At 35.4% G+C, this 19,738-nt stretch overlaps 1 protein-coding gene across 7 annotated transcripts in view; it reads right to left on the bottom strand.

Annotated features, from left to right (window-relative positions):
• The window catches only part of LOC125066662 (zwei Ig domain protein zig-8-like), a 380,046-nt gene that overhangs the window by 25,835 nt on the left and 334,473 nt on the right, over nt 1-19,738 (bottom strand). For 5 of the 7 annotated variants that reach the window (XM_047674872.1, XM_047674862.1, XM_047674881.1 and 2 more), the window contains exons 4-5: nt 11,016-11,226; nt 9,545-9,583 (exon numbers count right to left, since the gene is read on the bottom strand). In XM_047674872.1, coding sequence (XP_047530828.1) covers nt 9,545-9,583; nt 11,016-11,226 — 250 coding nt within the window. The remainder of the gene's footprint in view (nt 1-9,544; nt 9,584-11,015; nt 11,227-19,738) is intronic. The other 2 variants (XM_047674906.1, XM_047674915.1) reach the window with 1 other exon arrangement.

Raw genomic sequence — 19,738 nt, 5'->3', positions numbered from 1 at the left:
TGCGTAATATATATATGTGCTAAATTCATATGAATTAACTTCAAATGTTCTACGTCACACAAGATGAGGCCCTCGTTCAGCTGGTGAACTGCATTCTACTTAGCTTTACACATAAAGTTACAAATGATACGACATCATAAAATATATACTCATACCCAAAAGCAGCCGCAGAACTTTAAGCGTTCCAATCGTTAGATTAGACCGAAGCTGCTTTTGCGAAGATCCATAACATACGGGAGATTAAATTCTTTAATCCATAAAAGAAATTATAGCAAAGGAATTTTATTTCATGCTTGTAGAATACCTGCAAGAACTACGAGGATAATCCCAGTGTAGCAGTCGCTGAGCTCCGTCTGTTGCTACTGATCCACTTAAAACTCTACGGCTTTTGAATTAAAGATTTAGATGAACTAGGCTTTACTTCTCAGTAGCGGAATGTAATAAAATGTAGCGAAATGTGATCGTAACTACTGTGGCCTCCGCCGTCGGTCGTGGGATACCACACTGCATCTGAGACGATACGTCGTATAGCAATGGATAAAAACGTCGTTTGAAAACTTATGTTGATTTACATGAAATTATGCTTATATATAAATTATACTTGTTAAAACTTGTTAAAACGATAAGATTGTGTAAATATCGTGCAAGTGACGGACAGACGAATTGGATACGACATTTAAATTTTATTAGTTTGGATTTATGTGTGAATGTAATTAGGATGTTATTAGAATTCTTCGCGGGTGTGCGTGCATCGAAACAGCTTCGTTGCAGGTGTGTGGTGTGTGCTGGATCATGTCACCCTGAAGTCATTGTGTGAGTACACCATATAATCGCTTTTATTGGACACGCTCTGATCGACACCGCAGATGCCGTATTTACGATAAACGTTGTATAATATTTGCGGGAGACGAAATATGTGAAGCGAGTTAAGTGATAATACTCAATAGCACTCGAGATTCCTGCTGCGGGCTCTGGAGTTCGGAGAATGTGGGCGGGGCGCGCGGGGAGAGGGCCGCTCACACTTAGAAGGTAATTCGATTTCATCTGCCGTTGTCGCTGCCTTGATGAAATAACTAGTTTCAGAAGGAAGGATCGCTGCTTATTTAAAATGTTTGCTATCCCAGCACACGGAAGCGTCCAGACAAGTAACACATACGAATAGCGCCGTGTAAGCAAAGCTGAATTATGACCTACAATAAAGCAGAGTAAATCTCATTTGCGCACGGTTTGCTGAGCGCCACCGCCCGCTGACCGAGTGCAGCGGCTAACGTTCGCTTCTCACGCCCGGTATAATTCACCAGAACAGCGCCATTACAGCGCTTTAAAACGACAGAATGAAAGTGCCACAATCAAATGTTCTACTTTAGTTGGCTCGTTTTAGTAAAATTTGATGTTTAATTAGGCTAATGCGATACGACCCACAGCGCGGCTTGAACGTTAATAATAATAATATTATAATAACGCTGCGACGCCACTTGACGGCGCCGTTACAATTGCATATTATTCGTTTGGCGCTAACTTTGATAAATGTTTGGTATTAATACACTCTGAAACATATATGTACTCGAATTGATATTCGAGAATGAAACAGATGGATTACTAGAGGTTTTTCGAGGTCATAAGAAGACCGAAACATTGTCCGCAACATAATATTCAAGTTTAGTGCTCTTTTAAATACTCGTTTCATCTATCTACTCATCCAGTGACCCACACATAGCCATGTTACAAATAAAACATGCAAAAATATTCAATTTTAGGTGTACATGTATTATATGTTTGTATGCAATTTTAATATCGAAAACATATTACACGGAATAATGAATTTATAAGGCTTTTGCTCTGTAATAAGTTTAATAAGGCAGCTGGTAATCGCGTAAACAATAATACAACGCTGCTTTCTTCGCCGTTCGTTATTGCGATTCCACATCTGGTCGCGTATTTAATATCGACACACCTTCATACTCGCTCGAATTAAATTTATATTCGCGTCGCGCCGATATGAACGGGAATTAGTTTGTAACATTACAATAGCGTATTTAAATTTAATGGAACTGCGGGATCTGTAGCACGTCCTAATTCAATTATCCTTAGTGTAGGCTCTTGATTATGTATGTGTAGCTCGACGTTATCGCGAGTGATGTGTGTTCTAGTTCAGAACCGCGTCGAAGTTGTTCAATTGTTTTTTTAAATGTATACAAACAGTTTTGTTGACTAGATTTATTCTTCGTGGGATGTTGTGATCCTCTAGAAGAAATGAAGCTCAGTTAAATTGAAGGCAGTATAAATACCTCTCCCGCGGCCTATTTACGCCCTAAAATATTCTACTTTGACTTCCCTCGGCATACAGGGTTCCTCACAGGAGGCCTTTTAAGTTTTTTCATCATATAAAATATGAGGCCTTAGTGGTCATTTATCGAGTATACGGCTAAGTTCTACTTTATATAAGATGGTTCTCTCTGCTATAAAAAGTTTTGATTAATGTTGTTTTTTTCGTCAATTATATGTAACTCGTCTAATGAAACATCATTTTTAAGTTTCGTTAACTTTATATATACTAGTATTTATTTTACCTGATATCGTGAAAGTTTACATATAGTCCAAGAAAAATGGTACCGAAAGCGAGTTCGCAAAACAAAAAATATGTTAGGAGGTAGCTCTTAAATGAAAAAACAAGTTTTTGCCCCGGGAGGGAGCGGTGACTGCCGTCTTGACTTCTACGACGTTTTATATACAAATATCTAATTGTTTATTACCAAGACTTATGAATAAAATACAAGAGGCCCTTTTTGCAGGAAACGTATTTTCATTCTATAATTTGCATTTTCATTACGGACGGCTTTTTCTGAAGCTAAACAACGTGTTACGTGTTTAACGGATTAATTCAGCGTCTACAATTTACACTTTAATATTTTCTTGTTTATCTTAATCCAGTTAAGGTTTTTGAGAATATTTTCTATATCTGCACGAGTCAGCACAGTAATATGTAAATTCGAATACATAGCGCTATATTTATATAAGAGAGATGGGTGTAAACGATCGGGTGACAAATAATAGACGAGAACAGAATGAAAAGACATGCTGCGCCGCCCCCCATAGTTTGGGGCGTGGGCAGGGAGAAGAAGAAGAAGCGAAACACTTTGCGTTAGTATTTAGATTCGTCAATTTCTGAGCTATCACAGAGAATACTTAGTCATTAAAAACTCAAGTTACTTTTATATTGTATATGCACGTGGGGTTAATAGTGGACGTGAGCCTATGTAACTATTAAATCGTTCGGCTTTACATTGTCTCCTAAAAGTTTCAGCCCGCGTTCGTAACCTTTGAATACAAAGCGATTCCGCCGCGCCCGGAACAGTTAGCGAACACGCGTACTTCACTAACTTTATTATTTTAATTTGTGAAATCGTTTCAAAGTAAGTTAGTCGGCGCGGCGCTGCGGTGCGCGTACGCGTAATGAACAAAACTCTATTTAACGGCCGACAGTACGAAACGAGCGAAATATTCACTTTAATATAAAATAGCTCGTGTTTGCGACTCCGCTGTACTAAGTTTATATATGCTGGAAGTTGAATGCGTAGCCGTTCTGCATGAAATAATGAGTAAAAAGTGCTCAGCGGAGCGAGAAGTGCGCCGCTTGCCAGCGATACTTAGATGACTATACCTAATAACATACTGATTTAATTGTAAACTTAGAAGCTACGACGACATGACTGTATGACTATAGACGACATATATTATATATAAATATTTAGATTGCATCAGGCTATATTTAATATTTATATTATATTTAGGTAACCGTAACCGAACCATTTGTACCCGTCGCTAAAATTGCATGACTGGTTAAAATATGATGAGATCCCCTTGAACAATTTTGTCCACTTCGATCATTTTTAATGAACAGGCGAGATCTGTAATGCTTTTGTGACGAGGCAGTATCAAAATTTAAGCTTTAGGATTATATATTTTTTAATTTTCTAAATAATGTATTCAAATGTAATATAATTATGAGTCGGCATTAGAAGTCTGGATCCCGGAGACGCCATGACAGGGACTAGGGGGTTCTCAATATCATAGGAATCGGAGGATTCCCAGTTGCTAGATAGCAGTTGGAGGTCCGCATAGGTGGGTCGACCGTCACGGTATTCCGGTATATCGGGACGCATTCGGCGTCTTGGGCACTTTTGGAAGATTAAATGTTAAATTAAGGAGATTGTCTCTGTCAATTTATTAGAGTTGATTGGCATTTCCGATGAGTAAGAAGAAGAAGTACCTCACTACCGTGCCGTCGAGGGCTGATCTCTTAGTTCTCTGGCTGCACTTTAGTTTTTTGCCGGTTATTTGAAGCAACAAGTTTCAGCAGTAATTGTCTCGTTTTTTACTTATAAAAGAATCTTTAGCGTCTACCTGAAAATATATTTATTATTATATTTTTACTTTCGCATTTCTTATCTTTTTCCCTTTCCATCGAACTCATTAATAAATAAATTAAAAAATTCTTATTTTCTCTTAAGAATTTTAATACATGAATATTTCATCACTATAAATTCAGCCTTCATTCATCATTCATTCATCAGAAAAGTTGTTGAAGAGATGGTCACTTAAAAAATATCCTAGCAGGCAGCAATAAGTCTTTTTTTATTTATCAGCACAGTAACAATTTTTAAACAGCTAGAACTTTACTATAATTTTACCTTTAAATCAATTAATTAGTGATAATAAATGATACATTTTTCTCATAAGAAAATATAGCGACAATGCTGTGCAATGTTGATAATAAATATACTACACAATGTCTTTATGTAGAACGTAAACAGTTTTTGTCTTTAGACAATACAAACTAATATGTCCTTGCAAGTCTGTAATACCTTCGATAATATTCATTTAAATTACATGCCGTAAGGAGCCATATTGATCTATATTCAATGCACAATGTATTTAAGGTACTTAATTGGATAAGGAATAATGCCGTTTTGCTTAAAATAGCGTCGTGAATAAGCCATTATTTCTCGTAAAAAGTAAAGGATAAAAAATGTTTATTGTGGGTTACCCCTAAGAGAAAGACATATTATCGCGGTCTTATTTGTAGAACTTTTTAAGATTTACAATACTATAGTACATTATTTTGATCTATCTCGTAGGGTTCAGTCTGCGTTTGCAAGGTAAGCGCGAAGAATGTGTTTATTTACGATATCACATTAGAAACGTCTAAAATTATCAATGTTTCTCTATTATATTATGCATGTATACATATTAACCTTCCTTTTGAATCACTACATATATTATTAATTTATTATATTGTAAAACCGCATCAAAAGCCATTGCGTAATTTTAAAGGTCTAAGTATACACAGAGACAGACAGACAGCGGGAAACGACTTTGTTTTATAGTACATATGTAGTAATTACACTTATTACTAGCGACCCGTTCCTCTCTCTCAGATGAATGAGAAGTGTCCCACGCAAGAATATATTTATATATTTTATAAGGCTTATTTATTTACTAGTTCATATGCATGAAAGTCATATATGAAACATGTTAATAATAATTTTGTCTTGAAACAAGGATTAAAATTGTCCACGGCTTATAAATTCACATTTGGATAGATTTGATTGCCAAGGTAAACAAGCCAAACAATTTATTGTTACACCCAGTATTCCAACCACTCGTATCGCAGTGAACGATTTTTTTAAAACAGGAGTTTCTGAAATATTCATTGGAATTCGTCAGTGCAAAAGAAAAATTTTATCTATATTATTTACTCAAGCTAACAAACATATTATTCTAAATTAGAATAAGTAATGATTTGGAGAAAATGGCTCCGCAAACAACCTTTACTAAGGTTTTTACTCCATTGTAAAATATAAAATTATTTATCAACATAGAAGTTAAACACAGGCTAACGCCGACTTTTCTGTAGGTCTTAAAATTTTCTAGTACATTGTTTTGTTTGACCCATACACACAACACTAAAACACATTAGGTTTGGTTTTCTTTTTAAGAATAATTAGATTACAATATTAGATATCATCAGATGAACTATTTCATTTCTGATATACATATAACATAATATATAAATAAGGGATCAAATACGTGAATCACAAGTACGTTTGAACTGGTTTCCTAAACGCCTTACCGTGTCCCTTATACAATATACATATGGAAATGTACACGTCGCTCTTGATCAAACACAAGTCAATATTAGTGTATCGAGTAAATAACGAAAGCAATTGCCGATCTTGTTAGAAACGATTTCGAGTCGGCTGCCGGCAGTCGTTGAAATATTAAAACTAATTCTAATGGCTCCCAGCGACTCGGCCCTTAGAGCATAAAATGTAACTAAAATGCTATGAATCATAATCTGTTTTATGTAATACACAAATGTGTTTAAATTTATCTACGTTTGATATAAAGTCTCTTATATCAAAAGTTATAAAATTTGCGATATTTATGAAGCTTAGTATATAATTAAACTATATATATAAATGTACATATTATTTTGGATTTGTACTTAATCGGACGTTTTATATTTCTTTTTGGGCATCAATATTTCATATGGTAAACGATGCCCCAGTAACCCTTAGCAGATATCCCTAATGACAGTGTAGAACCGAGCTTTTAGTGTTTATGTTCCAACTACTGTAACTCAGTAACCTTCATCGCAGTCGCATAATATAAATATGACTTGGCTGTATAAATTGACAATATTGTGTGTAGTGTTGTGTTGCGCACATCTCGGCTCAGTTTACCGGCGGCGCTACATCGAATGCGCTTACAAGCTATTTATCTAATTTAATTGAAACTTTGTTCCGTTGATGTTGACAAGTATAGTATAATTGTTTACAAATTAATGAGGCTTCGTGACGGACGTCAGATATTAGCTAGGATTTATAAATCTTCGATTATCGTTTAATGTCGTGATGTTTGAGAGTACAACCTGATAAGCTCAGATCACACTCTCTGCATTTCTATTGACATTTATTCTGCGATATAAAAGAAGATTGCTTGTTATAATAAATGCACATTACCCACAGTAGGTGAGCAGCGTGTTTGTGAATGCGGTTAATAGCCTAATATCATATATTTGTTGTATAAATTAAATCTCTTTGTTAATGCAACACTGGCTTTATAAAATTATCGCGTATTTTTTCACATCCTTTGTTTTGATGTGTTGTGCGATAGTAAGTAGTTGAGGGGAAAGAAATAATAAAGTGTTTAAAGCGGAATGTTTATCCATTCGCTTCACTGTATGGGCGTATAGAACCGCTGCCGGCCGGAGCACGCTCTCGTGTTTCGCGCCCGCTTAATATTGTAATGGACGGATTCAATTAACAAGATCCACTCTCCAGAGCGGAATGTTTCCGTATTGTGCCGCGTCGTGCCGCGTCGTGCCGCGTCGTGCCGTATTGTCGCTGTGAGCCGAATTATGTAAATATTCATACACTTCACGAGCTCCCAAAACGAATTCAGTCGAGTAACAAATACTCGCGAATAAATCGCTGCGTCCCTTTCATTGTTTATTTGATTACCATTCGGTAACGTTCTGCTTTCATGATTTAAAGGCTTTAAATGTTTTGCGTTAATTCTGTTGGAATTAATAAAACGGCTCTCGACGAGGCCAGAGCTTTGAATATATCCATATGTCCTTACAGAGAAGTGTTTGTCAAATTGTGAAATAGCGACAACTATTTTAACATTTTAGAACAACAGACGACCTTAATCTTAGACTTTGAGCAGACCTGTCGGGTAGCGGATCAACTATTCTGTTGCTAAACAATACTACATACCTTTTGTTGTATTGTAACGGTATTATGTAACTATAGTAATATCTAAGTTTCCGTAATTAGCGGTATACAATTGAACATCGAATGGATTGTAGGAATTAATTTGCATATAATAACTATTAAATTTACCAGATTAAAAGCCAATATTGATATAATTCAAAAATAATAAATGTTGAAATTGTGTTAAATATCAAAGTTGGACTCGCGTGGTGATAGCATAGGTTCTATTGCTATTTCTATAAGGCTACGAATTTCGTTATTTTTAATGTAATAATAATAATTATTAACAAAACATTAAAATTAATTTAAATTGGTTTTATTTTAATATATGTCTTTGATATTTTTTCCTTTATATCACAATGCTTAATACATTTTACCGTCACAGATTATAAATATAAACTCAAATAATATCGTAAATAATTCGCTAAAAATCGCTGACAACGACCCCTTGATTTGTCACGCGATGCATTTCAATATGTACTTTTCATTTTTGTATATTTTCGTGTCAACACTATGATGGAACTTCCCTAACTGGGTTCCGTATTTTAATTAATCACACTCAATCATTTTCTGCTACAGTGCATGCCTATTTAGACGTTACAATTATTTAGCAATCGTGTCTAGTGTACTGTCCACCAAATAATTCATATAAAGAAGTCTGCAAATATCTCACAGCTGTTGTCCTTCTAAATATTCTCAACGATGCGTATTAACAGTGCAAATATTTAAAGTCGATCCAATTGCTATAAATTGGCCCATTTGCTCGGGCCTTCCGATATTAAATATAAAAAAAAAAAACAAAAAGTACTGTATAGGTAATCAATTAAGTAATTAATCTAGTAGCATTTATAAATGAATTTCGTCTCATTCATCTACATTAGTTGATTGCGAAAAGAGAAAAATGTTTATCCAAATCTAACTGAGAGTAATCACGAAAGCCCCAGCGATTAATTCATCGCTGATATGACCTTTCCCTTGACTTCGTTAAACGGAATGTTCCCACGCAAACATTTGTTTATTACACTTTATTTAGTTGACAAAAAGCTTAGTTTTTCCCGAAAAGTGGAAAAGAGCCAAACTAGAGGTGTAGAGAGAGATTTTTTGTGTTTACATGCCTAATATTACCAGTACTGAGGGGCCTAAACTCATAAACTGACCAACAAAATTTTTCGCCAGCAATTATTCGCCAGCGGTAAAGTCTATCGAGCCTTTTTGTTGCTGAGTTCCACAGTGATGGCTCCGAATATAGGATATCATGGGTAAAAGAATAATGTATAAATTTAAAAAATCCTATTTTTATATCAACTTCCACGTTCTGTACTGCACAATCGGTAAACTTGTGGATTTGTGTTCTAAATCATTTAAATCGTATTAGTTTTCAGTTATTAGATTAAATCGGGTATTGTTAGGAAAACAAATAGAACCTTAAACTCGTTACAAAGTAATTTTAACTTTAGCAAAGTTTCATTTGTATTTGTTACACACAAATTAACTTCAATCAAAATAAATTAATAAAGGATAAAATACAAACACGTTACCCCAGCGACTTACCTACGAGTGCGGGACGCGTGCTCTGCAAAGGATATTAACGTGTCACCATAAATGTTTGTCAATAACGTCGTGTCGTGGCGTTACATATTTAAATACGACTCATCCATTGGGTTGGTTAAAATTACATTTTATTATTAGCATTCCTGTTAGCACACAACAAACAGATAAAACACGAATATAAAACACACTCGAACACGCACACACGCACAGACCTCCATCAGAAAACATCCGCTGGTAGATCTCGTCGCAATCTGTGGGAAGCAGAACAGCTGCTTAGAAATCAACATCTCAAATGTAAAGTGATTTAATATTTTCTTTGACTCCGCTTCTGTTAAAGCTACGGAGCGGAGGTGAATAGAATGATGTAGTTCTAAAGGCGTCCACAGCCACGCCACGACCTCAGCATTCAGTATTTACGAGCTGGCATCACGAGGAAATTTATAACAGGTTTAACGCTACAAAAGCAATTAGCAATAAAAACGCATTGACCCGCTTCGGTAAAAAGGAGGCGATCTGTTGGCACCTGCTCAAGTCTCCGCCGCGCGTGGAGACGGTCCCCGCAGTTACTACGCGCCGCGCAGAAACTGTGAGTAATGACTTTACCTCCGAGTGAGCTGCGATGAGAGCTCGCAATCATCGAATAAGGGGAAAATAACTTTTGTTTCGAAATATATTTCCGTTCGGATGTTTTGATATCGGGAAACAATAAAGCCAGCATGCCTTTCGCCTCGTTACGAGGTATGCCAGAACGTATATACTCGTTTATTTAGACGAACACAATGATGAATTCGATAGTTGTCGTGATTCCGGCGCTTTTATCGGAGGATTTACAACAAATTGCTGTTTGGGCGCGCGATCCGCCCGATTAATTCAAAGCACGCCCATTCGCTTCAATAAATATGTTAAAATGTTTTGTGAGTTGTGACAATGGCTCGCTGCCGAATTCGCGTTGCGTGCTCGATTCGCTCCCTTTACGCGGTAATGAATAGAATTACTCAAATGAAATAGATGGCGCGGGAGTCACGAGCACCGCTCACATTTATTAAAATGTTATGTAAGTATAATTAACATTTCGAACATGTATGCTTTTAGTTAATAATTTTAATTCAACATATTTTAGTCAGGTGTACTTAATCCAACATCTAAAACTGTCATTAAACTCAAAATTATGACTTTTGATATTCCGTTATTTTAAAATAATTGATTTCTGTTATATAACGGGGTATTGTTTGCGCGACAACGCGCACTTTGTAGCCGATTGGTGCGGCGCGGACAAGTCATTCGTCGCGTAGCCGAGTCCTTGCTTTGACCCAATAGTTAACGTAACTCTAGGCCTCACGTGCCTCCTAACTGGAATATTCTACAAAACTAAGAAGTAGGTCAAGTAATCCGAATTTTTCGAAAATATAAAGTAATTTTTTTATTTGTATAAAATATCTATGAATAAACGATAACGATGTTGATAAATAATAAACCGACGGTTCGGTTTCTAAGATGGCAAAAAGGTAATGAGACTATTTAGTCCCAGAAAATAGGCTTTAACGAGCTAAGCCATTGCTATACAACAGGCAATGGCTTAGCTGGTAATAAATAAGTTACTTTGTAATACATAACGACAATGTATACAAATTCGTCAATAAAGAATTGTGACAACTACTTCAAAATGTCGGTCAAAGAACTCACCAACAACGTGCAGCGTGACGAAGAAGGACCGGACCGGCTGCGTGGAGACCTGGCACTCGTAGACGCCGGCGTCCCGTTGCTGCGCCCATTTGATCTGCAGCGTCCAGTCGTCCGTCTGCGGCGAGTGCGTCGCCTGGAAGCGCTGGTCCGATGTGTACGTGTAGCCGCCCACCGTCAGTATGTGCAGGTCGCGGTGACGTATCCATGATACCTGCCAAGATAACGTCACATTGCAATATCACATTCAATACAAACATTCATCAGATATAGTTCGTCCACGAAGCTACCGCTATTTTGAATTAACGATTTTTTTTGATTATTGTAAGTGACACAATCAGCATAAGGATCCGTGGATTTTTTTCTGAAGTTATAAGTTGAGCAAAATATATATGATTTTCTCCAGATTTTACTCCAGATTTTATAATTCAAGATTTTAACAGTTAAAGTATTTTCAATTATACTAATATCGCATTCATACGTATACTTGCATAATACTACGCTTCCAGACATATTATTTTTTTGAATATTTAATCTCATCAAAATATAGTAGATTAATATAGATTATACATGTAGATTTAAATTTATTGTTAAAATTTTTAATCAGTTTCATTTAAATTAACTTTGGTCTTACTAAAGAAATTCAATATAGTATCAAAAAATTAACGATAAAAGGTTTTATATTTAAAGAAAAAAAAATGAAAAATCTTCCGCCATATTTATAATAATCTTTTATCAAATAAATTGAATATAATACTCAGCCCGCAACAAATATCAGCAATTTTTTCGCCCAATTCAATATCGTATTAAGCAAATTGTGGTTCAAAGCTACAAAGGTTCCATCTCTGAATGGAGAATATTCGGCAGTAACGCTTTGAATGTATTCGAGGGTTTTCTTCGGCCACCGATCAAGGGTTGCTCACCGACCGGATGCTTGAAAATCTAAAGCGAATCAAGTGATCTATTCCTACTTAATGAAGGGATGTGATTTGTCAGTACTATTAAAAGACAATTTCAATATTGGTCTATTTATTTATATGCAGTTGAAATATATTAGACTTTTAAAATGAATCTTCACAGGCGTTTTGCATATGTTTATTTCCATCACGATTGAAATTTCGAGATTACAATTTTAATGGTACGCTTTGGTTACCTTTTTATTTTTGATTTTCATATCTCTGAATTGACCCAGATTTTGTGAGCCAGTTGTCTTCATACAATAATAAAAAAATATAATAATACGTAGTAATATTTCACATTGGATGTACAGTTTTACATTTTAGTATAAAAATGCTACACGACACAATTTATATTTATTCTAAGGTGAGTGTACATTTACGAACCAACATGACCCGCTCGTGGACTGTCTAAAGTATTTTCATAGCAAACTTCCAGACGCGTGGTAAAGAAAGGAACCAACCGCAAACCAACAGCCTTTGAGTAGTCAATATGTTTTATTTGTTTCAAAAGGACCTTTCGTTGGGGTTTTTTAATTACATTTTTGTGTCTTAATTTTCCTCAGGCTTTACAGCTTCATAAATGACGGTGCGATAATCGTGCTAAGAAGAGAAGTCAATTCAAAACCTAAAGTTCACTCAGAGAGTATGATGACGAAGTTACATTTTCAACTTAAACGCCTTTGGGCCAGATGAAACACCGAGAAAGACGGATCGTCTCGAGAATTTCCAAGCAGTTTCTCAGCTTCCCAGAGCACATCCTAATCACGAGTGCAAGCATATTTTGGCTTTGCTATACAAAGCCAAAATATGCTACTTTGAATATAATTAATCGATTTACAAATTAATTTTAATTTTACATTAATAGATAACACAACACACGCCACTTTTTGATTAAAATCCTCTCGTCAGTGCGTTTGCAAGAGATTGCTGGAACTAATAAGACCGCTTTTGCACACCTATTGTCTGTACCTACATTTTAATTTTTTTTGTTCTGTTTTTCTAATCTATTCTAGAAAATACTTTGTTATAATTGTGTATATTTTTTAGTTGAAAGGCTTTTGGTGGTTTCTCCCGGGTATATAACCTAACCTCCGCCTATATTAATTGGAATAATAACAACAGTAACGAAATACTGACCTTTACCAATAGGGTATTTAACTATGTTTGAAAAAGTACTTCAAAATGTTAATTTTCCCAATAAAAAGCCGCAAAAAATATACTTTGTCAAAATTAACACGTTTTCTTGCCATAAAATTAAATTAAACTTTAAACCCTCTTTTATTCCCGCAAAAACACTTTCAGTCATTTTGGTGACGTCACACTGATAAAAAAACAGTTGTAGTACGACTGGCATTCATTCAACGTTAACAGCTATAAATATTTGGTGCTTTTTGGGATAATAATGAATTACAGTCACTATCGTTGGAGTGTAATGTGCAAATACTGGCATTAAAGCTGCAGCAAAGTTGTTTATCCACGTGCCTGATGATATTGAAATGACAGTTTTTGCCTATCTGACGTCACACCGTGGCGGCTCGCGTTTTAGGTCACGTAATATACAGACTAAAAATTTTTGCATTTTTTGCATTAGCAGCCTGTAAATTTTCCCACTGCTGGGCTAAAGGCCTCCTCTCCCTTTGAGGAGAAGGTTTGGAGCATATTCCATCACGCTGCTCCAATGCGGGTTGGCGGAATACACATGTGGCAGAATTTCGTTGAAATTAGACACTTTCATTCACCGCCGAGCACGAGATGAATTATAAACACAAATTAAGCACAAATCAAATGAACCCGAAATCATCGGTTAAGATGCACGCGTTCTAACCACTGGGCCATCTCGGCTCAACGACTAAAAATGACGACTTTTAATTTGAATATAATAAATTAATATTGCGCTTCTATGACTCAAAATCAAAATATTTAAGTACAACATATACTTTAATTTTTATTACTTAACTTATTTTTCACTATCGAAAAGCCTATTATAGTAACTTTTGTTGTTAGCGATATAAGTTTTAGTAATTAATTCTTCTATGACATTATACGAGTATATATATGTTTAAGGAACAATTTTGGTGTTTGATTGTAGCTATACTATTCATTGCGGCAAACGAGCAAGACGACTTGATGGAAATGATTATGACCGCCCACGGATATCTGCCACACCGAGGGGCTTGTAGGTGCGTTGTCGGCCTTTAAGAAATGAGTACGTGTAATCAACTCAAGTATATAGTGTGGTGATTACTTAGTACGATAAGTGAAGTAGAAAAAATAGAAAATATTTTTTTTTAATTGTTACTTAGTAAAGAAATCATCAGATATCGTTCATCGTATAATATAGTCATAAGATTAAGGAATACAAGGTGACAACATTTGCGTAATTCTCTGAACAAACAAACTCCTATAATAAAGCGTACACAACGCTCGCTTGCAATATGTTAAGTTTGAACGAAGTTCCCAGTCAGCGCTGAGCGATAACAACCGCTGATAAACGAAAATCTGGACTAGGAAATATCATTAAAACTTCCGAACTTCGCCTCGATTTCAATCAAGCAAGTAAATGTGTTCAGATTGCGAGTTGGAATCAACCCTCGAACATGAAACATACCAAACACGTGTTTATTAAATTTCTGATTGGCGATTCGTAATGTGGCCTTAGAGCGGAAACATTATTATAAACACGGAAATTCGACGTTAAACTGTAAATTATATTACAGCAACTTATAACATAAGTTCACCCACAGATGTACACCCACAGAAACGCGTCCACGCACACATATAAAACATCTATGTGAAAGCCGTGTTTGTGCGTAAATCTTTATCCAAATGGCATATAACGATAACATTGGCCCGAAAAGAAATGTATTGTAGGGTGGTGGCACTGTATCGCAACATGCGTAACGTTTGACCAACTGGATTAGATTGAATACCTAAAGCTTGTAACAGAGTTATTGTAGGCTATTCAGACCCGGAAAACGTTAACATCTTCATAGTGAAACTAAAATACACGGAGAGCAAGAGAAAATTTATGTTTATTAAAGGACAATATTGTATTTATTCTTCTGAAGAATATACGAGTGCATCAAACTAAGTGCCAATTTACTTTCTCGTCGATAACTTTTAGTTGACGCCACAATTGGACGGTTCTATTTGTAAAAACGACGATTTCAGTTATCAAGAACCCACTAAAATAAAGACGATTTATATTTCAATTTTAATACATAAGCACGACTTGAATATTTATTTTCAACAACAGTAATAATAAAATGTTAAATTTCAACGCTGACTCGACGCGCAGATTACTAAAATAGCACGACGCTGGCGACACGAGGCTCTGAAATAACATTCCAGCGCGCGCCGGCCGCCTCCACCATCTAGATACTGCAGCCAATATACAAGCTAATATCTTAACACTGCTGCTTAAAATGACTAAAGCGTAAGGAATGTGAATCATAATCATTAAGGTATAAATTTAAAGACATCAAGATACTAACTGTTGCTTCTCAATATATATTCTGTAATGTTAATACATAACATTACAGCATACGTACGGAAAAATGTTAATGATTTTATGAGAAAATGTACTCATGGCATTGTGCAAGGAACAAAAACAAATTTGTTACTCCTGTTACTCGACTGTATAGAGTCAGTAACTCTTTTGTGGGGCAATGTATACGTTTCTACAACAGGATCCCAGAAAGCATTCAAAAAGCCTCAAATTTATATACAATTAGTGAGTTTATGATTGATAGCACACCTTGGGAATGAAACGATCGCCTTGTGGCTGTTTCTATTCATATACAATATATGTATTTGACGGGCCACTGTGTTTTGAGAGTGTCAAGAAACGAAAAAAAGTAATAATGACATTTTTGACAGAAACATTGGATATAGTGCGGTTGGACGTTTCTTCACTCTGGCGCAACTTCAGGCTCTTTTGTGTAATGCTTGGGTATTTCTCGTAAGCAAGACGTGCCTGGTGGAGCGTCGTTACTTTATTATAATAAATCGAAAGTACTGGTTGTATTACTGTTATATTGTAAAACCTTCAAACACGTGGTTTTAATTCTCCTCGCCCGCCTACCCACGATCGCTCGGTAGCCACAGATGGATACAGAAAATAATGATAATGGCAATGTGTTATTATATTTAATAAATTTAACAAAATAAGACCCGCTGAGTTTCTTTCGCCGGTTCTTCCCAGGTTAGGGTGTTTCCTTTTCCGAACAGGTGGTAGTGTTTCATTTGACTATCAACAAGCAAGTGTAATGTTTACATATTGAATAAATGAATTTGATTTTGAGATTTTGAATCATAATCAAAATATTTAACCGAGTAGGCTCAAACGGGCCCCTTGAAATCTTCACGTGACAGGATTAAATAGAATCTGAATTTACTATCGATTGAGAATGTAGATTCTAAAGAAAAAAACTACCAATAAACTGGTAGTTACTCTTTTTTCAAATAAAATTACATCTTATACTCATAGTCACCTAAAGATTCTTATAGGTGTATCCTGAATATGAATCGAATACTTATCAAACATCTCTTTACCCTTGTATTGCGCAAATTCTAATTGTTAAAATAATATATAAATAAATTAATTGGCGAAATTAAAATCTATAGTTATAATTAACGAATACGTTGACTTAGGCGATTATATTCTTAAAATATAATAATTTGCTGCTAAGCCGTCGCTCTTTACTTTGATGTTGTCTAATTAAAATAGAACAAATAATTTGGTTTTGTGATGTCCTAGTATATAAAGCCTTTGATGTCAAATAAAACTGTTTGTTGGATGGTAAGTAAATAAATTCGAGCTTAAAATTTTACCATTTGTCACCTTATAGAATATTGAACCTTTTTAAAAATAGTAATTAAGATATAATGATACGACACGATGCCACCATCGCCATACTGTACGCGACACACGCAGTGAGCATAAGTGTTAGCATCGTGTGTCAGCTGATGGCTATACCTGAAAATAACATTAATCAGAATCGATATACGCTTGACATTGTCAACACATAATATATTTATGTTGAATAAGAATTTGTAAATAATAAACTTATCTTTCTTATAATCTATATGACTTTTATGAAAATACACATAAGTTACGAAAACGAAACGAAATTGATATAAACTTACAAAATAAATTTTATTTGCGTAATATCTACCGATTTTAACTAATGATAAAAAGAAATATCTGGTCTTGAGGCAAGGGATTGACTTTGTGAAACCGTAATTCATTCGGGGATCGAGTATTGAGTAAAAAGAGCTCACGTGAGGGCTCAGTGTGACGAATGTCCTGTTGGTGTCTCCTTAGAGAACGTACCGTGGCTCAAGGCAATATCGTAATAGCGGAGACGCCTTGCGGAGCGCGTGCGATCCATGATTTGGCATGACAATGGTGTACGTGACTAACTGCGCCACTTCTATTTCTCACTTTCTTTTTCAACAATGAAAAAAAAAATTAAATGTCAATGATATAATATGTATATATATAATATGGAGTGGTAGTCCGTTACGTATACAACAAGACGAAGTTAACTTTTAGTCAGTGATCATTAATGGCTCTATGTTAATAAAACGAGGACTCAGTAGAATTATTTATATATATTTAAATAATAAATATCCTGAAAGCGCTTTTTTTATATCTTTTATCTGACTGTAAGGCTGTGAGATATGTCGAAATGTCGGCTAAACGTAAACAAATTGGTTGCTCTCTCAAACTTTACTCGGAATGTAATGTTTATTTAAGAGCCCCGGTGGCTCTTTCAGTAGCAGATTTCTTTCCACTATATTCATTTATATTAAACAAAATAATGAGAAAAAAAAAACAAGTTCACTGATCGGCAGAATTCCGCTCATTCTGCGATCCACGCTTGAGAGTCATCAATCAAATAGTTCTCTTCCTGAATCCCGGCGGGAATACAAAAACTATAACCTCTCAATAACCGTCTGTCATAATAATCTGCACGTTTCGTCTTTGTGTTACTGAGACGAGTAATATAAAGCTTGTATAGTAAAAGTGTAATAAAGTCCAAGCAGTCGCTAGTATTAGTTGGTCTTGAAACAATTTCCGAATAGAGCCTCGGAAGGACACTGCTAATAAATACTTTACTTTGGCTTCATTACTGCTAAGATCTTCTAGCGGGCAAATAATTTAAGAAGACCGTGAGAAATGGAAGAAATAAAAATAAATTGAATTATATTACGTTTATACGGAGGTGGTTCGGTAGATAGAACGCGTGGATCTTATTTAAAGATTGCGAGTTTAAATCCGGCGACCAGATATTATAAGTGCTGAATGAGTTTTTATAATTCATCCTGGGTTCGGCGGTAAATCGTAAGGAATCCTGCATGTATCAGATGTGTTTCCACCACCATACACTGGAGTAATATTAGTGAAGTGAGTAAAAAAACTTTACCTTAGATGGCAAACAAATTGCCTTTGCTTAGCATCGAAATATTAACGGAATCTCACTACTTCTAGATTCATAAATTATTTTTCCCCTTTTAGAAAGAAAAACAAGCAAATGTATCATCTGATGGTAAATAGTCACTTCTACCAATATAAAATGGTCATGTGGAAATATGATCGTTACTTATACCGAATACATAAGCGACCTAAGATGACATGCTCCTTGTGCCTGTAATTAAACAAAGTCATTTCAAACCTAAACTACAGAGTATTACCATTTGACTGTTAAGCAGTTACAGTTAGTACTAGAGTGGTACCGAGAGCAACTGCAGTAGCATCCCGCCAGTACACAAAATTATAAAAACCTCATAGTACAGTCTGTCTGACAGCTTCAATGCCTATTGTATTAACGATTAATCAATTGCCAAAATTGTATTTAAGTAAGTATATTCACACGGAGTAAGGAAGTTAAATAAGTTAGGAAGTTGGCAGACAGTGGCGAATCTTTTAAAATATATTAGAGAACTTCATACCGCAGTAAATAATGGCGGTTCTCTCGACGAACCAGAAACTCCTACAAATGAAAAATAAGTAGACGTCAGGGGGAGAAAAATGTGGTTAATTTAGTTAACAAATTTGAAAATAAGGCGAACGTACGAGTGTATTACAGGACGAGCAATATAATGAGATCGCACGCTTGCAGCGGCGACTCGTACGCTCGCCTGAAGCGGCTGGGTAATAACGATCGGGCTTAACCTTTGCATCTGTCACGTTTATTTGATGAAACGATTCTATTGTTTTTATTACATTTTATATTGAGATAAATTTAATAAAAGGATTGAAACAGAGTTTGAACTTGATTTTGGATCGAGAAGAAATGTGTCGTAAGTTGAAATAATAACGAGTAGTTGTTATGTAATGAATAAGTATTTACGAAAATATGAAACAAAACTACAAAATAAGTTCAAAATCTACTATATACTTTAAAAGAAAAGCATCCAGTCAACAACAAGTTACTTAAATTATGCAAAGTTTAATTCAAACTTGGCATTGAACAGTTTATAACCATAATCTATTTAATAACTACTAAATGTAGAGAACTTGCCAAGTGAAGAGTTCAACGGAAAAACTTAAATTTATTGTTAAAAGCCATTCGCGGGTAGTATTGAACTCGTTCCAAGCTCTGACTTCTGAAGCGCTATATTAACTGTGAGTATAACTTCGAGTATTTTGACTAAATACTATATAATAATGTTCTCCCGACCGAATTTTAAGGATCTGTACATTCACTCTAATTGCTTGGTCCCGAACTGGCTGTAATTCTACGACAACCAAAGTGCTGC

Source organism: Vanessa atalanta, chromosome 1 (genome assembly GCF_905147765.1).
Source record: "Vanessa atalanta chromosome 1, ilVanAtal1.2, whole genome shotgun sequence".
In the NCBI taxonomy this organism is placed as follows: Eukaryota; Metazoa; Arthropoda; class Insecta; order Lepidoptera; family Nymphalidae; genus Vanessa; species Vanessa atalanta.
This window is presented reverse-complemented; position numbering and strand designations above follow the sequence as displayed.